The following is a 20,643-nucleotide window of genomic DNA, read 5'->3' as shown; positions in this document are numbered from 1 at the left end:
TAGAAAGTGGAAAAAAAAAGCAGGAGAGGCTTCATTGGTCTCTGTAATGCAGCAGACCGCCTTCAGGTCCGGCTGAAGGGGGGGAACACGAGCTGCCTCTTGTTGAGATCTTATCATACAGCTTGACACATGCTGTCATCGCATGCTTCTTTTTTGCAAGTCATTTCGGAAGCAGACAGTCACATACAACAAAAAGTACGACAGTGCTCTATAGTACTTCTGAAACTCTGCGGCACATTCTCCGCGGCCTCGTAGACAACTGTTCGCTTATACTCATGACGTAACTGAAAAATGAGTGACAAACCTGACGTGGAGATACTAGACGATATGGAGGATGAGGAAAGGTGCTCGAATGAAGCGGCCGAGAGCAGTCCCTCTGTCGACATCAATGAGGACGTGTCCTCCGGACTATGCGCCGGTCCTGACCGGCGGGGGAGTGACACAGTAAATCATACATACTCTGGAAATGATTACCATGCTTTCGCCTCCGATGGAGATTTTCCCGGGCGTGGTGGCGAACCTCACGAGCAGCACACATCACGCACCAGCTCCTCCTCGGGTCGTCTAGCTGATGGCAGTAAATCCGCGGATGCAAACGCTTCTGCAAATCCCCCCGTTGAGGACCACACGGGGTTATCTGCCGAAGGGGCCAATCCCGGAACCGCGGCGTTGGTCAGCCGCGAGTCGTCCGCCAAAGAAGGACCTGATGGCTCCTGTGCGACGGCATGCCCGCCGCAGACAGAAGACGTAAAAACGCGCACTGCGGCGCAGGAGAGGGAGGATGGGGCGGCGGGGATCAGCCATGGCAACGGCGGCGCAAGTACGCTGTGCGGTGAACAGCCCGAGTCAGGACCAGCATCGTCTTCGCACTTGCTGGACGGCAACAGCAACACGAAGGACGGCGCACTGCCGGGAGGGGAGGACAAGCTTTGTCGGTCTCAGCAACGCTTGAGACTTTTTGGTTCCTCTGAGGGCGTCCTGCTGCCGGAGAAGGCCGACGAGGGTTTGCCGGGAAGCGATCTCGTATGCGGCGTAGAGGACTTCGAGCTGAACCGTCGGGCATTTCTAACGGAAAAAAGGGACTTGCGCGTCGACGATCACACAAGCGGGAGACCCGATTCCCGTCGTGCGCTGTTTGAAACGCTCAAGAACGGTCCGCAAATCCGTGAAGGCGTGGAACGCATTCACGAGATGCTGGATACTCTGGACCAGAAAGTCGACAAGTTACTCGGCGACCACGAACGGGATTTTCTCTTGGCGTACCGGACACACATGTACACCATTCAAAAGCAAATGGACTACTTCAAACAGAAGGCCGATGAGGAGCAAACAAAACTGTTGCGCGACGTCAAAATCCGAACCCTTGAAAAGGAACTCAACTGGTTCATGTCCGAGGCACTCCGCCTCGACGGCCTCTGTAGACAGTACCAGAAAGACCTCAACAAATGGCGAGACAGAGCAGAGGCTCTCTCGGAAGACTGTGCTTTTCTTGAGAAGCAGGTCCGATCCTGCAAGCGCCAAACTCGCGCACTCCAGGCGCGGGTCGACGGTAAATTCGAACGGAACACGCGATACGGGTGCGGGGTTGGGATCAAATGTCTGGGTCAAGTGAAGCCCTGAAAAGAAATCTCCGAGCTCTCTGTTTGCACGATCGGAGCATTTGCTCTGCGGGGTGAGACCGTCTGAGTTGACACGATTGTGAAGAAGCGAGCGGTTCTTTTAGCACGTAGCAACGCGAACGCACATGTTCTCCACCGTCTCCGCTCTGCTCATAAACGCTGTGGTTAGTGAGTGTCTTGTAACCTTGGTAAAAGCGCTTCTATACTTCAGAGTCTTTGTTACGGGCCTTTACAGAATGTGAAAGCGAGGGCCAGGCTCCCACCGACGTTGGGAATCCAGCAGGAAGGGAGCCTCCGAGCAGAGACGCATCTGCTGAAGTAGGTTGAAGCAAAAAAGCGTGGAACTGTGGAGATATTTCTACGAAAATATCTACGGGGACGCAATCGCGCGACACGGAGGTGGGAGGAAGAGGCTTCACACCACAAAGAGTCGAGCCGAGCTACCGTATCAAAACCATCAATCAGCAATTCATAGTCCACATGAATCTGTAGGCGTACATATTTATATGTATATATATAGGTAAAATTCTTATGGCACGGTGCAGGACTGGCGCAGCAAGAGATACAGAGGCATGGCCAGAAGCCTGCCTTTCCGCTTGATGATACGTTGTCTAGTGGAAGAAATGGCTTTGCTCGCAGTGTGTACTGCGGCTACATGAAGAGTTCCTTCGTGCTGGCAAGCGTACATTTTTAGGTGAAAAATGTTGCCTCTGCACGGTGAAGAAAACGGCTCACCCGACCGCAGCCAGTTCCCTCCATCTGTAGGGCTCGTCATTGGTTCCTCAGCAAGGAATAACACAAGGATAAATTTCCTTGGAGCATTCGGTGGTTAGCGTGCATGAGTGTACCCGTGGAAAGGCGGTCCAGAGTTCCAGGCTTCCGTTTCCACGGTCTAGGGTATACGTTTCCACGAGCCTCACCGAATGAGTGGATGAATAGCACATTAAGTGAATTGTAATGACTTGTTCGTAGATTAACTTCTGCTCTTCGCTTCGCTTCGTCAAATTTCCCCTGTCTTTTCCAGCAGCACAGCTCGCCTCTGAGCTCACGCAACCGCCAGCAAGTCTTTTCGCTGTCCTCCCCTAGCGCTGTGCCGACCAGTCTTCCAGCGTTCGCCTCGAAGGGCGATTCAGAGCATCTGCCGTTTGTCACAGCCAGCGAAGCTTCTGCCTTCGGTAGAAGCTCCTGCTGCGACAGAGCGACGGAATTTCTCCGGTCTCAAAACGCAAAACTGCGAACCAGTCTCCAAAAAGAGAAACGAATCGTCAAGTGCGCCGTCGAGAGCGCGGAAGGGCACTGGGAGAGGCAACAGAACGGCAAGAGGGAGCCCAAACAGTAGCAGGCAGACTTTAACACAGAGACACCCATGAGGATTTCCCTTGAAAATTATGCATGCATACAAATACATGTACAAATGCGTAGTCCGTACATACAGATACAGAGCACGCAGTGGCAGTATGCACGGCTCGTGACATATATATATATATATATATATATATATATATATATATATATATATATATATATATATATACCGACATACGCGCGCTGTTTTGTGGGAGTCTCTCCAGTCCTGACTGGCTCGCATCTAGTACAAGCGAACATCAGTTGCTCCTGCGTCTGTTCAAACTCGAATGAGCTATGTGAAAACGACAAAGTCACACGTATACGTTACTCTTGAGACTCGTTTGACGACGCGGCTGCTGCAACTCACGTCTCCGACATGTTGGCAAACGATAATTTTGCTGAATTTCCTCCGCATTTTTCTTGCTCAGGCAGCTGCGTCTCGAGCAGAGTAATGCAGTGTCAGACAGAAACGAAGCAGAGGACTTCTTCCTCAAATGCTGCGAGGAGGTCAAGAAGGAAATTCAAGCGAGGAAAACGCGTACGATCAGTTCCTCCAAGCCGAAGTCGACGAAAGGGCAAGCACACAACTCCGAAGATCTTTGGCAACCGAATGGTGAGAACGGCGGACGGAGGCGACGGCCGCAGTCCGAACGGGTTGAGGTACTCTTACTTATGAACGTGTGCACCCGGGTGGGAAGGAAAGACGTAAGTCCAGCTCGTGGAAAATGACGACTAGACACCAGTGCAGATTTGCAGCGCTACCTGCGCAAGTCCGTACGTTCGTCTATTCAGGCGATCTTCCCCGTGATTTGACTCTGCAAGACTTCCTCAAGAGCGACAAGCGCCGGCTTCTTGAGCTTATTGTCTCCAATGACGATATTCTGGTAAGATCTCCCTCTCTCCTGGCCCCCCCTCACACTCATAGGAGGTTTCTCCTTACGCAAAATGTAACGCCCACCACACGTAGTATCCACACATTTCTTCAGCGATGTGTACACCTAAGAATGGTTTTGTCGTAGGACGCGCCGAGGCTGCCCCAGCTATAAAAGTTCAAATATCTACACCTGTTTTATGTATCTATTTGTGAGGTGTAATTCGTCGAGCAAACTTGGGATAACCTGTATGCGACGAGTAGCCGGAGACACAGCGGCACACGCACAGGCTGCGAGAGCGTCGCTCATCGCATCGTTCCTTCCACACTGGGGCAACCTCTGTAAACTGCAATGACCTTGTGCGCAGGCGCAGCTGCACACGGTCCTCTTCCCTTATCAGACGGCGGGGCGGGCTGCAATGCCGCCTGCTCTCGACGAATCTCCTGCAGCGTAGCAATATGCGGAAACAAAGCGAAGGGAACCTTGCGGAGCGCGCGTATCGTGCGCTGTACATACACCCGCGGTAGTGTTTGCCAGTAAGGCGGCCTGAAAACGTTTTCTTGGAGAGCAGGACAGGGCGGCATTCAAAGCGGGCGCCGTTTCCACTAGTCGCGCGGGCTGATGGAGATTCTGGTTAGCTAGCAGCCGGCTTTCACGAACTCTCTCGAGCCAGTCTCGTTTTAACGGAAAATTCCAAAAGGCTTGACACACCGACTCGCCACGGTGGGAGCGCGGCCTGTCCCCTCTCGATGGTGATATTGATGAGTTCCTCGTCAGGCAAAGCAGCTTTCACCATAGTTTCCGACCCAACGGATGTGCCGGTGTTACATGTGCCTCTATTAACTATGGGTAATCCAGATGAGTGTTTATGTAACGCCGCGTGCGTTCTTAACGGGTTGCACATGTGAAAATCTACACGCTGGTTGCGGATCTGTGAGAGACGGGTTACCAGAGGCTTTCCTTGTTTGTCCTTTCGTCACGTCTTCGTGGCGATACCTGGCTACATCTTCGCAGCGAAACCGCGAACAGCAGGTATCAGTCTGTCGGGGCGCAGCTGCCTGTCTTCCCCCCTAGTACGATGCCACCGCGGTCATACTAGCGCGTACTTCGTAGTGTTCTCACAATGTTGGCATGAAACCAGACTACCGATAAAATGCAATATGCGAACACCACACCGTTGGAAGACAAACTCGAACGTCACGCCGCCCTGACTCCACGAAACTCGGTTTTCGGGGAACTAGGCATGCGCTAAGGGAATTCCGGCGTTTCCAGTTGACTTCCTCATTGCTCAAACTCGGCAGTTATTGACAAGTCTCAGAATCTTTCGTCAACAGCTACGGACGACAACAGATGCCAACGCCAGAAGGGGCTTCTCAATTTACCCGCACACATCTTCTCCTAATTGGTGCTGCTCGAAATGAGCTCGGAAGAAGCATATCTATGCGAATGCAAAACTAAAACGCATTTCGAAATCGATTTCTCAAATAGGCAGACGAAAGCACAAGCTTTTCGTCTGTCTGTCTACATGTCAGAAACATCATTGAACGGAAGACGAACTCGAGCACAGAGAACAGCGGTCACACCCACGACGCCCATTTGGGGAGTTGCGATACAGAGAGTGCTTTAATCGCGATCATAAACGTTGAGAAAGAGGCCGCGCTGCTCAGTGAAAGAGAGATTCCCGTATCATTGAGGATAGCTTGAGCCCCAAGATCAGATGCGGCCAACCTAAACACAAAACAAAAAACGGCAACTGGTGGGGGCGAGCAGCAGCGCCACGCTAACCAGCACGCGGACTGCTGTGGAAAACGCACCTTTCTTTTCTTGTGTGCTTAGGTCTCTCGTTATCGTGGATTCTCTCGCGTGCCTGATGTTTTGATGCTATCCCGCACGGCTCCCGGTACACTCTACCGCGTCGTCGTTGCTCTCCGAGTCTCCTGCCTCTCCTCCCTCTGTATGGGACATGTTTGTTGGTTCTCCTGAATGGACGCCGCCGCCACTAAGGCTGTGAGCACCTCCTCTCCTTTTCGGCCTCCGACTGTCTATGGCCTTCCGCGCGCGTTCGAGATTGCGACGCATGTGAGGCGATAGAAACCGCGATAGCTCTATCCAGTTGCCGGTTCGGAGGAAGAAAGGGCACTTTTCCTCACGCCTCTTCTCGTCTTTTGACTGTCCCGTCAATAGCCAAGGCGTCTGGGGGCCGCCGGAGTCACTTGCTTCGTACGAAGCATTTTTTACTGCATCTGAGCCCCGAAGGCTGCCCACGCCGTCCGAGCTCGCGCGCCCCGCGACTGGCTGCGCTGTCGCGCTGTGGTCGTCAAAGTGGAGAGCTCTGCTTCCTCTGTCTGCTGGCGTACTTTCGTCTTCGCCATCCAGCCGGGGATCGGCGTAAGCTGCGTGCCAGAGCTCCTCCATGATGTCTGCGAGGAGCCCGAACTTCTCCTGCTCGCTCGCCTCGGCGAACGCTGAGAAGCAGGCCGTGTAGTGACACACGGGGGGCGGAGCCGGCGCGCACAGGAGGCGGGGGGAAGGCGCAGACGAAGAAGATGGAGGTAACGGCGAGCCCGAAGAGGCACGCCGGAGCTCCTGAGAGGAAGGAAGTGGCGATGCGTGGGGCGCCGCAGACGCTCGAGGCGTATGGCCGCTTCTCGCAGGGGAGCGCGACGACTGAATTGACGGGGTGTACGGACAGCTCACGAGGCTCCACGTATTCGCGGTTTTTATGATTGGTGTGCAGAAGCTTTCGGCTGTTTTTGCTCTTGACGTCCTCGCCGCAGAAGAAGGCGCGCAGGCAAGTCGGTCGTCGCAAAGCTCCAGCGTGAGCTCCCGAAACGCCGTCTCTATGGTATCCTCGTCTTCCTCGTCTCTTGTATTGATGCCTCCCCGGCTCCAGCACGCATCGCGCTCCACGCCTTGCGGCGCGAAACGCTGGTTTTCACACGCAAAGGACGCAGCCACAGTCGAGGGGGGAGAGCGAGGCACGCAGGACGAGGGCGGCACGCTGCATGCTTGGTCGGCAGTCGCAGAGGCCGCGGGACTTCCCGACATCCCCAACTGCGTCCCCTTCGTGCCTTCGCCGCCGCGTCCGGTCGGAGTCGGCATCCATCTGGCGTGCGGCCTCTCTCCGCCGCGCGCCGCTCTCTGTGCTTTTGCGTGGCTTTCCGCGGTGCGGATTGCATCCGCGCCACTCTCCGCGGTCGCGAAGTTCTCTCCAGCGCCGTCTTTCTGCCCCTTTGTGGGTCTGTTAGGTTCGGGAGACGCGACGCCGACCACGCTCGCGTCTCGCTTGCCTCGCCCTGGAGGTTTCGCCCCTTCTGCGCCTTTCCGGCGAGAGAGACTCGCGGCGGACGCCGCACGAAGAAGCGAAGCAGCTCCGCCTGCTAAGCGGGAGCCCCGCGAACGACCCGCGGCAGACGCAGGACGCGAAGAAGACGCCGACGCGGACAACGCGTCGCTGGGCCTGGCGGACGCCTCCACGCCCGCCGAGCAGGTCTTTGGCTTTTTGCTAGACTGGAAAAAGTCGGTGATGAGCGCATTCCGACAGCGCTTCGCAGCCTGCTCCTGGTTGTACGAGACGATCGAGGCCGCGATCGCCCGCCGAAGGTCCTCATCGGAGTCGGAGCCTCCCGGTTCCTCCTCGATCCCCGCGCCACCGTCGTCTGAGGCCGTCGGGCCTCGCGCCGGCGGAGACGCGGAAGCCGAGGGGAAGCGAGAGGCGGGTGCGGGCAGGGAGAGAGAGGACGACGCCGAGAGGCCGGGGCAAGGAGATGCAAACGAGGCGCAGTTCGCGCCAGCAGGCACTTCCCCCAGAATCATGCAGTCGTCGTCCGCGTCTTCATCTTGCGCGGTCTCCGCCTCGCTCGCCTTCTTCTCTGTGTTTTCGCGTGGATCTGCAGCGGACGCATCGCCCGCGCCCCCACGTCCTCCGCTGCTCTCCTCGGCGTCGCCCTCGGCAGGCTGGGTGGCCGCGACTTGCTCAAATCCCATGTCTCCCGCGCATGCAGAAGGAACAAGTTTTTGTTTTTCCTCTTCGCAGACGCGAGAAGCGATGTTGTCTCCGGCGTCCCTCTCGCCTTCCTGGCCGTCGCTATCGGCGGCCTCGCCTCTTTCGCTAGAAGGAGGCGTGGCGGTGAAGCAGATGAAGGACTCCGGCAGCTGCGTTAGACGCGAGGCGGGACAGAAAAGCGCAGCGAGAGCAACTGCGGTTTGTCGCCCAAGCGCGGCGTCCTCGGTCACCCGAAAAACCAGTGTGGGCGGCCAGAGCAATGGGTGGAGGCGTACATACACCTGCCGAAGAAGAGAAGACGGCGCCGCCCGCGCCGAAGAGACAGTCTCTCCGAGGAGATCCCTGCGCCGCGCCTCTGCGAGCGCGTTGGCGGCGGCGACGTTCTCGCCACCGGCGGCCGGCAGACAAGCTTCCGGGGACGAAAGAAAGGCAGAGAGCAAAGAAGAAAAGGAAGAAAAAAATGCGACGATAAGGGAAAACCTGGAGTGCGCAGAGAGAAAACGAGGCGGAGCGCCAACGGAACCTATGTTGGAGAAAAAGAGGGTCTCCTGCAAGTCCTGAAAGAACGCAAAAAGAAACGAAAATCCCCTAACAGTGAATCTGCAGAAAGATGGAAAATACTACATACCATCCGGAGCCCACCGAGAGAGACGGATCCAATTTTTGCCGCCCAGCTAAGCACTCCCTGGTCACGCTTTTTTCCTCTGTTTCTTTCTCACAAGTGAGACGACACCACGCGAAAGAGAAGACGAAATCCCCTGCCCATGAGACAGCTCGAGAACGGTAGGCGGCCTCTCCATATCCATGCATGGAAGGGCGCGCTGTGGCAGAACCAGATGGACTCGCCCTCCATTTCTTTCTTTCTCTTTCTTGCACCTCTTTTTGGTCTAGAATAAACGCCTCAAGCAGTTCGCCTTTTTTCGCGTCCTCGTCGTCGCTTGTTGCCTTCCACCGCTCCTCCAGCAACGCCAGCAAATCCTTCTCCCTCTGCCGTTCCTCCTCCTTCGCTCGGTCGTCCATCCCGCGAGCCTCTTCGCCCTCCTCTCGGGCCTCACCGCCTTCTGGGCTCCGTCGCGCGCTGCGTCCCCGTCTCTTCGCATCCTGAGCGCCAGTGGCCTGCGGAGTTTCTGTCTCTTTTCCGCTGGATTCGACGGAGCATCCAGCGCCTGCCCCCCCGCCCCGTGCGTCCCTCCTGCTTCCCTCCGACGCGTCTCTGCATCGCCTCTGCGGCTCGTTTTCTGATTCCGAAGGCCGAGGCTGGGAAGCGCCTGCCTCTGGAGCGTGCACCGGCGGGCTTCCTTCCTGGCTCGCTCCCCCCTCCACAAAACGTTTCTGTGAGAGCCGCACCCCGCGGTCAGCTGTGCGCTCTTGCGCTCCTCGCTGCAGAGGAGGAAGCGAGTCCTGCACGCCGAAGCATGCGGCATCCGCACAGCAGTCGTCGCCCCCCTCGATCCCGCCTCCTGCGGGGCTGCGGCTGGGTGTACGTACACCGCCTGCACACCGGGAAGCTGCGGCGTCGGCGTCAGGCAGTGGCGAGCCGCCTTGATTTGCGGCCGTGCTGCGCGCCTTTCTCGTGCGACTCGGGGGCGCGTCCTCAATCGGCGTCGTCGGTCGGTCGTAGTCCTCGCCGAGGCCTCGGGTCACCCTCCGCTGGCCTCTTCCCGTCGGCTTCTCCTGAGACGCTGGAGCGATCGAAGAGGCCGCGGCCTCACTTTGGCTCGACACCCCAGAGGGCCCGCCTTCCGGGTTTACGCTAGCGCGGGTCCGGGGTCTGCGGCGCGTGAGCGGTTCGCGGCGGAATCCGTCGGCTGACTGAGACGAGCTGGGCGACGAGCGAGAGGGCGACGAAGAGGGGAATGGCGAAGACGCCAGCGAGGCCAGTGTGTTCGCGCGGCCGCAAGGAGGAAACACGGGAAAGAGAGAAGCCGGCAGTGGGTGGAAGGGCGGCGAGGCGTCAGTTGACGAGGAGCCCGCTTCCGCTCCTGCTGCGTGCGCGTTCCCTCGACTTTCTCGCCTTTCTTCGTGCGCCCTCCGCCACTCGTCGCCTACCCTGTCCCCGCCCTCCAGCGCCCGCCGGCAGCACTGCAGCAGAATTCGGCGATGGTGGGTGTTGGCCGTCGGTGCCCTTTGTCGAGCGAGGCAGAGGAGGAGGCGCGCCAGGCGCCGGTCTCGCGTCTGGAGGTAGACAGGGGCGACGCAGGGGTACGCTTTGAGGGCAGAGGCTCGCAAGCGCAGGAGTTCGTGCAGGAGAACTCGCACGCGAACCTGTGAGGTCAGCCGCGCCGTAAAGAGCGGCGACGCGGCGACAAATCGCTTCATGAAGTCGGGAAACTCTTCCCACAGAGGCTCCACGCCGATTTGCAGGTTCTCTTGCGCCTTCTGACTGCGCAGCGCGCGCGCGGCATCGATCTCTTCGCGGGCCTCCACGGACCCCAAATCCAGAAGCAGTTTGCTCAAGTCGTTCGCCTCAAGCTCCTCCGCCTTCTCCACGCAGACGTGCAGAACAGGTGACAAATTGGCCTGCCGAATAGCAGACACCGCGCGCTCAAACGGGTAGCCCATGCGCACGAGCTGCGCGATGACTTGCTGGTTCGCCAGAGACAAGCCGGAAAGGTCGACGCGCGGGGCGGGGACAATGGAAGCAGAAAAAGAGCCTGCAGGCGGCGAAGGCGACGGCAGAGACGCGCCCCGCCCCCCGCAGGCCGCATGCGGTGCCAGTTCATAGGCGCGCGCAGGCTGCGCTGAAAGCGAAAAGTGCGCCCCGCCGGCCGGTCTGCGGCGAGACTGCGCGGAGGAGGGCCCAGACGGTGTCTCCTTCTTGACAAACTGCGCGGTCACTTCGTCGGGAGTGAGTTCCTCGACGACCAGGGCTCCGCGCTGCGCAAGCCGCGCGTTCAGCCTGTCCTGCACAGCCTTGGCTCGCGCCGCGTCCACGGGCACGAACACCGCCGCGTCGCCGTTTGTCTCCTCTCCCCCCTCAGTAGCCTGGGCGGCGGCGGCGCCACTGGATCTCCCCGTCTCGCCTCCTGCGTTGCCCGCAGGCTCTGTCTCCGAAGTCGTGCGAGGCGCAGGGAAGCAGAACGGGCAGCGATACGTCTGCCGCTCCTGCTCCTCGAGGCCGCAGAGCAAATGCTTGCGCAGCCAGGCTAGCTGCGAGTCTTCGGCGCCCTCGGGCGCTCGCAGCGCGGGCGGGTGAGCGGAGGCCGCGCAGGCTGGGGCCGGGCCGCAGAAGAGGCGAGACGCGAGTGAAGGGGAGGCGGAGGGCGGCAGCGAGCCTGACAAGGGTGCCGCAGCCGAGGGCGCTGGCGACTGCGGGGGACCCAAGCCATGCTGCGCCAGAAGATGCTCGCGGAGCTTCACACGAGGCCCGAGGCGATACGTGCCCCGCCCCCCACAGAGGGGACAGCTCGCGGGAACCATCTGGGGGGTACAGTTGTGTCTGTCTCTTCTGTCGCCCAGCCTGGCGGCCGAGCAGCGCTGTTCGCGGATGCGCGTCGAACGGCAAAGCAGGCCGTCGGCAGGGTGGTCAAGCTCGCGGAAGGAAAGAAGTTAAGGAAGTCGAAGGAAAAGGAGGAGCGGAAATGCCGAGGCGGAAAGGAGGCACCGAGTCGGGCACCAACAGGCGCGTAGAGTCGCGAGTCCCGGTGCGCTGATGTATCGTCCAGCGATGGAAGGGCACTCTCGGCGTGCCTTTGGGGCGGAAAAAAACGCAGAAGTGCAGATACGCATGGGCTGCCCATGCGGGCCTTCGCGCCACGGATACATATCTATATGTATCTGTTTAGCGGGAGGTGAGAAGATTTGCCGCGCGGCGAGGCACCGCCCCAACGAAGGAGATTGCTGTGAGCGGCCCAGCTTCGTCAACCTAAAGAGAGTAGACAAACAAGAGAGTGGCGGGTTGCGCAGAAGCAACTCGAGATTCTGGGAGAAGCTCGCGGGATCGATGGGAAAGCCAGCATCGGAAAAGCGTTTTTCGATGCATCTCAGAAGACACCCTCGCTCGGGTAGCTTGGGTCACAAACTTAGAAGCTGCAGTCCACGGCCGCGAGATGGAGTATTCACTTCAGTCAACGAGTCGCGGTCTGCTTCCCCATGACGAAAAGGATATTTTACTTGCGTATTTGCATCCTTCTAAGGTAAAAAGGCGCCAAAGTTTCGGGCTGGTCGCGTTGATGTCTCGCGCAAGGCTGCATGCAACAGAAGCGCAATTCGCGCCGCGCGTGTCTCTGTGTCTCCTGAGTCTCGCTGGTGGCGTTGTTCCTGAGCGCCGCCGATTTCTCCTCGCATCCCCCAGAGAGTGTGCGAAAAGATTACCAAAGAAGTGCATGAATTTCTTTTATTTCATATTCCTGGGCATCCAGTATCGGGCAAACGCTTCCACATGGTTTATGGCGTCCCCTAACAAGTATCGTCTGTCTCTCGTTCGCGAGACCCGGTAGCTCGGAAAGCCGTTGTCAGTTCTCTGTATTTCGTCGTCTTCACTGTAAAAGGCGCGTAGCCTAGTATCACGAAGATGCTGCGGCAGCAGGCGCTTGTTCACTGACGCTCGAAAGCAGAACTCGAGGTCGCTGACGTCTCTACTAGGGCATGGCACATCCCGAGGCATACAACGCATGCGCCTTCGTCCGCACCAGGGCGTGAAACGCGTTCCTGTCCTAGATACTGTCAGTTGAGCAGTGGTGATTCCCCGCCATCTGAGTTTGAATTCCAAAGTTTGCAGAGGGGGGGGATTCACGTATCCAAGTCTCGCGTTACCCACTCTAGCAGTAGACGAGACGTAGTGTCATCTGCTGTGCAAATCCGGTTATGTATCGTTGTGTGAAGTCCGGCGTCTCACTTCTGCGGCATGGCGATGGCCTCAACAAGCGAGCCTCTGGGAACAGGAGAGAATAACTCCACTTTCTGCCCCTGTGGCCTCCCCAGACCACCTGAAACAGGAAATGGGAATCTACCAAAGGAGTAACAATCCTGGCGCATGCATGAGCGAAGGATATGCCGGGCACATGAACGTAGTGTATTTGGATGAAGCAGAGCCAGCTTCCCCACTAGGCGATATGGGAGGCACCGCCGCATCGAAGGCCAAAGAGCGTGCAGCCGCTGCTACGCTCTAGAACTGCAAACGCCCGAAACCTGCTTCGAGTTTTCTGTTAGAAAAACATCCCTCACGCGATGTAGTAGCTAGTGTGATTTGTATGACGTAGGATTCTTCGCCTGAAAGGCAAAGGGCCACCTCCCCCCCGGGATGCCACAGTGCGGCAAAAACGGATTACTCATTGGCCACGCACTTTTCGAAGTTGGGGCAGCTGACCTGATAGCTACCCGTCACGCGGTAATAACGCTGCACAGTCTATCCATCACGCTTTTCCTTCTGATACCGCTAGGTGAAACGACCGCTGCAACAAGAGGGGAATCTTGCCATACCTGCCCCCTCTGGGCGGCAAAACATGACGAAGACCGCTATCTCCCGCCTTACCATGTGATGCGTATCCTCACCACGTGACAGAATAGAACATACACCCAAACTCACCTTCCACGTGAGTGAAACCTTCAGAAGTCACGGCGCACAAGCTTACGCATCAGCCCACAACAGTGTAGTTTCCACGGCGACACACGAATTCTCAACCGCATATTACCGCTCAGCTTACTAAAGGTTTACACGTCTCACTGCCTGCGCAACTGCCCCCAGAAGCTCTAAGGCCCGGTTTGTCGTATTGCGCCCGCTGCGACGCCGAGGGTCCTCGCTCCGTCCTCGGCGATTGCTAAGAGCGCCAGGGACGTATCCCTGTCAAAAGGGAGCGAGCACTTGAGACTCAGCTCAGTACCCTTTGCCGCGTTGTCCGGTGCGTTTTACAGTCTCGGCATGTGTGAATACCGCGACCAAGATTCGCACCACAAACCGTCATGCCAAAGAGTCCGCCGGTGACGGTGGTCAGCGCTTTCGCCGTGCGCTGTAGGGTAGACCGTACAAGGCAGTCTGCATGCGCTGTCAGGCTGACGCTCTTCTACGTCATCATCGCGGTTTCTCGGGAAGGTTCCGAGCTGTGTGTGTTCTACTGTTCACTACAGAGGGGACGGACAAAAGCTCTTTACTGCAGGCACGTCGGGTTTGTTGTCTTTTGGTCACATCACGCACCACAGTAAGAGGATACGCTGGAGACAAACACGTTTCCTACCACACACAAGCTGCACTGAGAGAGTAGGAAGTCACGACGGTGCTGCACGGTTGAAAAATTGGCTCGAGCGCTCTGCCACGTCTCTCTCCGGCGTTCGCCAGTGCTGTGGAAGCTAGTACACTGATGGGGCTGTCCACAGTACGGTCAACTCGTTTGAGCCTGCATGCAGTCCAGCTATCACGATGCGATAGCTTCAGGTCAAAGAAGACAATAGCGCCTGTGTCACAACGGACTGAACTTCCATGGGTTCCCACATGCGCTAAGCGGTGCGCACATCTGCGAGTGGAAATGAACAAAACTCCACGCACTAACGAACACCCACCGTGCAAAGATAGGACAACACAAACACTGGTATCGACCGCTTCCCTTCGAGAGACTGACAGACACCACCATTTCTTGCCGTCGAAAAAGGATGTCTTCGCTGCTCTTCGCAGTTTCAATGTTGCCCTCTTCGACTGCCTCCTGACACACCCAGCCTTGTCCAACAGCTTCAAGCATTCGATATCAATTTCTATGGCTCATGTAGCCTGGAAAACGGATTCGGAGTAATGAAAAGCCGACAGTCACAAAGTAGCGTGGATTTGTACGAACTGACGTTTAGTTTCTGGCGAGTCGCCCACCTTTTTTGCAGGGTATCCTTTGGGAATGCATGCGCACCTTCATACCGGCGATGTGCGGCAACTTCGCACAATGGAAACATCAGCTACACAGGTGTGGAACCTGAGGCAATGGCATCCCTCGCAGTAACAGAAGAGTTACTTCTTGACGATATAAGCGTCTTGAGTAGATGTTCTCAAGAGCAAAATCCAGTATGTATGACTTCTATCTGGTGGATATGCTGAGAAATCGTCTTTTTTGCGGGCGGGACTTTGCAGTGTGCTCACGCCAGTGTGGCTTCCACCGCGTTTGTTTTCGCCGTGCTGCGGGGCCAAGAATACTTTTTTAATTGGCCACCTGCGTGTCCTACATTTCTCACACAACAATTGAGGACCCGAACGGAACCGTTTTGCAGGAAACAGGCGCTTCAAATTTCGCATGACGGCAACGCTCCATGTCGAGGACCGAGCGATACTATCGGGTAGTAGCACATTCAGAAACAGGTGCTTTCTGGTGCCTGCGGTGTTGCAGAAACGTATCGCAGTGCCCAGTCCGTGAGCCACCGGCCTGCTTCGCTGGTCTACCCCATTTCGTGCACCGGTGGCAGTGGCAACATCCGACCAAACATGTGCCCAATTATGCATGCCAAACGAGCTGCTTTGGTGTCCGCATAACACCGGCCGCAACAAAACTTCTCGGACGTTGACATACAGAGGTGGCTATGTGGTTTCCTGTCTCTAAGATAGGCATGGCGTGTAACTTGCTTTTAACCACCATCGGAGCGTCAGAGCAACGTGAACGCTACTGGTGTCTGCGGGAAAGTCGTCAATCCAGCACTTTTTCGGGACCCCGTTACTGATTCCCCAATGCGAAGGGCCCGAATTTTGGCGGCATGCAATGACTAGTTTAGCTGGTGCTCGTGAATACACATGCTGGCGGGCGGCTCCGGGGTTCCTGTCTTGATAGATAGCCTGAAACCGTGGAAGGATGTAACAGAACTACTCGCACGCAGAGGCAGTATACGAATTCGTGAGGTTTGCGAAATCACACGGCCGTCCAGCAAGGAGGTTCGCTTCACCAAGGAATTTAGGTACGGAAGGTGTTCCCAGTAAACCAGCAAGCCAAATGCTACAGCTCTATTCCGTAAATTGCGGCTGCCCATATCGCGACCGAAACCTCGAAGTTATCAGGGCGAGTGTACGATTTAACAAACTGACGCTGTGCCAGACACCCCGACAAGTTCCCAACCGTCCACGTACCCGTGGGACCTATGCTCGTACGTTACAAACATCGCGCTGCCAACTTCAGCTATCGTCTTCTTCGACCCCCACATACGCGTACAAGTAGTCCAGCCTGGCAATGACTTTATTCAGGGTGTCCTCGAGCACACTTTGGCGCTCGTCAATATCGCTCAGACGGGCGTTCACCTTTCGCCGGAAGCCTGAAAACCCGGAGCACGAAAGCGGCAACAGAGAACAACGCCTCGCAAACGCATCTGGCGGCCGAGGCCACATACAGGTGCAAGAGCTACTGTGGAAGGGCAGTCTTTGTGTCGTCTTACGGCTCATGGCTCAGATATTAACGATGTCGAACTGATAGAACAGCTGATGTGCGCTGTCGCCGCATATGCAGTACTACATGACCAGAGAAGCGCAAGCAGTGCAATGAAACCGTAGACGCACAGAAGTCTCTGAGGCCCTACACAATTATTGCATCTGCGACGACCCTTCGTTGACCCCATCAGAACAATCAACCCTACATCAGGCGCAGTGTGTGACAGTAGTGCTACTTTTTCTCGGAAGCGCACCAACACGTGGAGAAACTCCGTGGTGTTAACACCACCCACCGCAGGCCCCACACACGTGTGAATACCTCGGTTCTTTGCTGTAATCTCACTCACCTTCATCCACATCGGCTTTCACGTAGTCTGACAGGCTATCATGAGACGAGATAGTGTGCTTGATGGCAGCAATCCGTTGACGCAAGCTGTTCGCTCGGCTGAGAGATTGTTCGAGAGGATCGGCCGCATGCCGCGTGAAGTTGTGGGTGCTTTTGTGGCCGCTGCTGCCATCTGAGCTAAACGATAGCCCTCGGCGTCGCTGCAATCACGGTCATATCTGGAATCCGAAGCCTAATGGTCCACCGACGATGAACAAACACATCTGAGCTGAGCGGACAACACTGTCGCAAAAAAAGGAGCTGCTGTTCAAGTGCCTCATCTGCTACGAACAAAGACCGCACTCCCATATGGAAGTCCCTCTGCGTCGGGAAGAAGCAGTGGTATGTCCAGCTACCTCACCACGCCCGCAGATCCTAACCCCCGGAGCACCCTGGAGCGAATAACCCGGTCCCAGCAGGAACCGGGACCAGACAGCTAGTACAGCCATCAGACATATCACTTCTCTGTTTCATCTCCGAAAGATGCATCAACTGGTGGACTCACGGCGTTCGCCGCTTCAAGCAGTGCATCCAGTTTAGGCAAGCCGTAGGAATGAGGCTGTCGCATCTCCAAATCCAACTGGTCTGCCAATTCCTGCAAAGGCAAACGAGATTCCGCACCGGCGCCCGGCAAGATAGTGAAAAATAATATCCGATCCCCATGTTCAGGGACTCGAAATGCAACCACTCCTGACCAGGCCGCCTGGCCCGACAGACCTCGCGATTTCGGAACAATTTCACCCGCATCCCCATCCCCCGTCCCCCCCCCCCCCCCTCCCCCCCCCGCCACTGTGCCCAGTCCTGCTGGACACGCACAACATGCTGGCCTATTTCGCCAATCGCTTGTGTGAAAATGTTACCTTGGCAGGTCGCATGATGGCATCAAGGCTTGGCTTTGTGAAAGTCATGGCGTCCTTGTAGTACCACTGACCACCCCTTTCTCCGATCGCAAAATAGACCAGGCCTGCCGTGCTCGGAGTCCCTGGTGGCGCTTCTAAGCCTGAAAGTACGATGTCTTTCACGGTCGGTCCCATGAAGCCGCCACAAATCTGAATGCGACCTCTCTCCAGCTCTGCATACGACACAGACGCACAGCCTCGGCCGCGGAATTTTGTCGGTGAGGGATTGCCTGTTCCGTGCAAGGCCATTCAAGACGCTTGTCACATATCAGAACCGCCAGGGGATTTCCATGTCATCTGTACCGTGCACAGGTGTCTGGAACGTGACGCAGCGATTGTGTGGGTGCATAGAGAGATTGAAAACAGAAGACATCGGTTTTATCGAAGGCCAGGAGGCGAAGCAGACACAGCGCTTGTTCAGGTGCCGAAGGACTCACCTGGCAGTGTAAGGCCGAGCGTATACACGGCAGCGGCCAGAACGATGACTGAGCACTCTTCTGGAACGCGGGTTAAGTCCATAGCGAGCGAGTTAGTCGCCACGTTCAAAGAGAACGCGCCGTTGACGCCCTCCGTGTTGCGATAAAACACGCAATCGAGGAACTTGCAATCCTTGTCGTACAGCAAAGCGAACAAATCTGCAGGCACACACCCAGGGCAAGGAGCGAGCGCCAACAGTCAGGGGAATCCGACGGGACCATTACCCTCTCCAGCCGATACGCGTAGCACCGACGAACACACAAGGATGTGGCTCGCCGCTACGAGTTGACGACTTGCATGCTCCGCATTGCCAAGTGACGCGCGTGCGTATCAGACGCAAAATCCACGTCAACTCTTTGCAAATACTGTAGCCCAGATTGATCCCTGGACTTCACATCATGCAAGTGAGTGAACTGTGGACGAAAAAGAAGGTGATGGCATGATGGCATGTAAGATAAAATATTGTCTTACCGAGCTCGACCCCTGCAGGGTACGCATCTTCATCGTAGAAGAGCTGCACGCGCATTTGCTTCATCACGTGAGGCGCCTTCCCTGATGCCAAGAAGCGAAATGACTCATGATGCACAATGCGAGTTCTCTCTTGACAGCAAAAAATAATCAACTGTGTTACGCAGACCGGAATGCCGTTTAAGATTGAATCTCACGAGCAACACAGGCTCGCACAGAGTACGGAGAACATGCAAAGATCAAATATTACGGATGGTGAACAGGATCGGTTGAGACGAGTCCCTGAAAAAGCCAAGGTGAAACGTGAAACGTTTGTTTTGTCTCGATTGCAAACGGTTTGTGCCCCTTGCAGAGACGTATTCACGCACACCAGAAATTCTGGAACACATGGCCACGGTGCGTCACGGTCATCGGATGCTCGTTTGGTTGTTACCGCGCATCCAGCTCTAGACTCCACAGATCATCGACGAACAGCCACGCATATGGAAATTTGATTCATATCATATTGGTTTAGCCTTGAAAGGGACGCACATGTTTTCCCTCTGTTGACGTACAACACATACGGAACAAAGGTATCTCTCGAGTGAGGCTGGTTGAGAAGCGGCCTGCGAACCTGTATCAGTCTTCAACAGAGAGGCCCGCGGCTCCGCTTCCGAGGTCCTCGTGCCAAGTCTGCCATAGAACGATCCTCGGTGAAGAGAGCTACCTTTGCGCCGAGGCTGCGCAGCAGAGGATGTTGTCACGGCTTCGTCGTCTTCACCCGTCCCCAAATACGCCCCGTATCCCGTTGTACCCATCCGGGAGATGCCATTTTCGGCGGTATTCATCGTGATTACAAAGATGACCTGGATGCGATTAACCTGTATCTGTAACTGGGCACGTCGGGGAAGGGTCTCAGCCCGTGCGACAGCGCGCGGAAAGTCGACACGGTTATACTTCAAGTGTATATCCGCGAATGACGCAGAAAATTAGTTGGGTCACCAATCGTCTTAGTCCCTCTCTAAATCGGGCAAAGCCGCCGGCTGGTTTCGACGAGGAAAAGTGAAACCCGCTTGGCATCATACTACGAGCCAGACGGCGCGTCCACCCAGCCGCGGAAAGGATTCGTATTTATCGCGCGGAAATCCCAGGAAATGTTGAGACATCTATTTACCACCGCGATCGTTCTAAATGTGCTCGAAAAAAGTGTCAGAAGAAAGGTTCGCTTGCGATCGCAGACTTTTGTTTAGTGGCAAGTCGGCGACATGCAAGATGACACCGGGGGACGGGTTTCCGTGCCAACCGAAGCTGCGTCCGCCACGAGTCACGTAACTGTCATTTAGTCCGCAAAATAATTTTTAACGAAAAATCAATGAGTCTAACGTGGGTTCACGTGGTTTTCTTGACCAGAAAAATGCGTCCGCCCGAGAACCGAGCAACGAGCCAGACACGCTTGACACGACCTCGGACCGCAGACAAACCGTTGCGGTCGATGGACGATAATGACAGACGCAAGGACACCCCTCTGACTTTTTTGCAGATCTTGAATGAAGTCAATCTTCTCATCTATGAAACGACAAAAGCGGCAGCGTTAATACGTCCCTGACGCCCTTTCTTCTACCATCGATTCCGGTAGGAGAACGCAGGCCGCACAACCGAGCGAGCTGGCTGCTACGAGTTCCCCCAGACAATGCGCAAGTTTCTCAGTCTGGATGTCGTCTACGCAGGGGACCGCGTAACCGAAAGGAAGCCACTCTCAAAAACAAAAGCTTCTCAGCAGAAAACCCTCGCTCGGGCAAGCAAAAGAGAAGCATGATATAATATCTCAACGTCCCGAGGAACAGGAAGTGTTTACCGAACTCCGGTAGACCCTTGGGACGACAGATGTCCTGGTGCCCAGCGTGAACCCCCCGCTATATACCGTTCACTTTCGTAGTCGAGGTGTAGGGTGTGATATTGGACCTTTAGCGTCCCACGAGTTCAGAACAGCAAGCTTTGCCAGCTACTCAGTGTCGTTTTGTGGGAGATCATCGCGTGTGTGTGTCTTCAAGCTTCCGTGTCTACCCGTAGTACCCGTAGATTGGGCTGGGAATGCGGTACCCGTTGTCCACGCGTGTGTCGCCCTTCAAGTGCGAATGTGCGGAGCCTGAGGCCCTGAACAGTGGTTCCATTTACAGCATAGCAGTGGAATTGTTTCTACAGCTTGACGAAAGTGTGCGGCTCGATTTTCTCAGCGCTACACACAGATGAGTGCGGTTACTGCTGGGG

At 56.2% G+C, this 20,643-nt stretch overlaps 3 protein-coding genes across 3 annotated transcripts; 1 reads left to right on the top strand and 2 right to left on the bottom strand.

Moving 5' to 3' along the window:
* Positions 1-291: 291 nt before the first annotated feature.
* BESB_012070 (putative myosin heavy chain) lies at positions 292-4,292 on the top strand (the record flags this gene model as incomplete). The annotated part of the gene is made up of 6 exons (XM_029359937.1): positions 292-1,549; positions 1,855-1,937; positions 2,647-2,888; positions 3,395-3,579; positions 3,759-3,850; positions 4,206-4,292. 6 exons carry the CDS (start codon positions 292-294, stop codon positions 4,290-4,292), a joined length of 1,947 nt encoding a protein of 648 aa, XP_029216604.1.
* A 1,427-nt stretch (positions 4,293-5,719) lies between these two features.
* BESB_012060 (uncharacterized protein) lies at positions 5,720-11,264 on the bottom strand (the record flags this gene model as incomplete). The annotated part of the gene is made up of 2 exons (XM_029359936.1): positions 5,720-8,401; positions 8,721-11,264. 2 exons carry the CDS (start codon positions 11,262-11,264, stop codon positions 5,720-5,722), a joined length of 5,226 nt encoding a protein of 1,741 aa, XP_029216603.1.
* Positions 11,265-15,918: 4,654 nt separating this feature from the next.
* Positions 15,919-19,223, bottom strand: BESB_012050 (uncharacterized protein; the record flags this gene model as incomplete). The annotated part of the gene is made up of 7 exons (XM_029359935.1): positions 15,919-16,055; positions 16,515-16,713; positions 17,058-17,147; positions 17,413-17,624; positions 17,889-18,086; positions 18,400-18,480; positions 19,010-19,223. 7 exons carry the CDS (start codon positions 19,221-19,223, stop codon positions 15,919-15,921), a joined length of 1,131 nt encoding a protein of 376 aa, XP_029216602.1.
* Positions 19,224-20,643: the final 1,420 nt, after the last annotated feature.

This window comes from Besnoitia besnoiti, chromosome IX (genome assembly GCF_002563875.1).
Source record: "Besnoitia besnoiti strain Bb-Ger1 chromosome IX, whole genome shotgun sequence".
Lineage (NCBI taxonomy): Eukaryota > Apicomplexa > Conoidasida > Eucoccidiorida > Sarcocystidae > Besnoitia > Besnoitia besnoiti.
The sequence above is the reverse complement of the archived record's forward strand: the minus strand, read 5'-3'. Positions and strand labels throughout refer to the sequence as shown.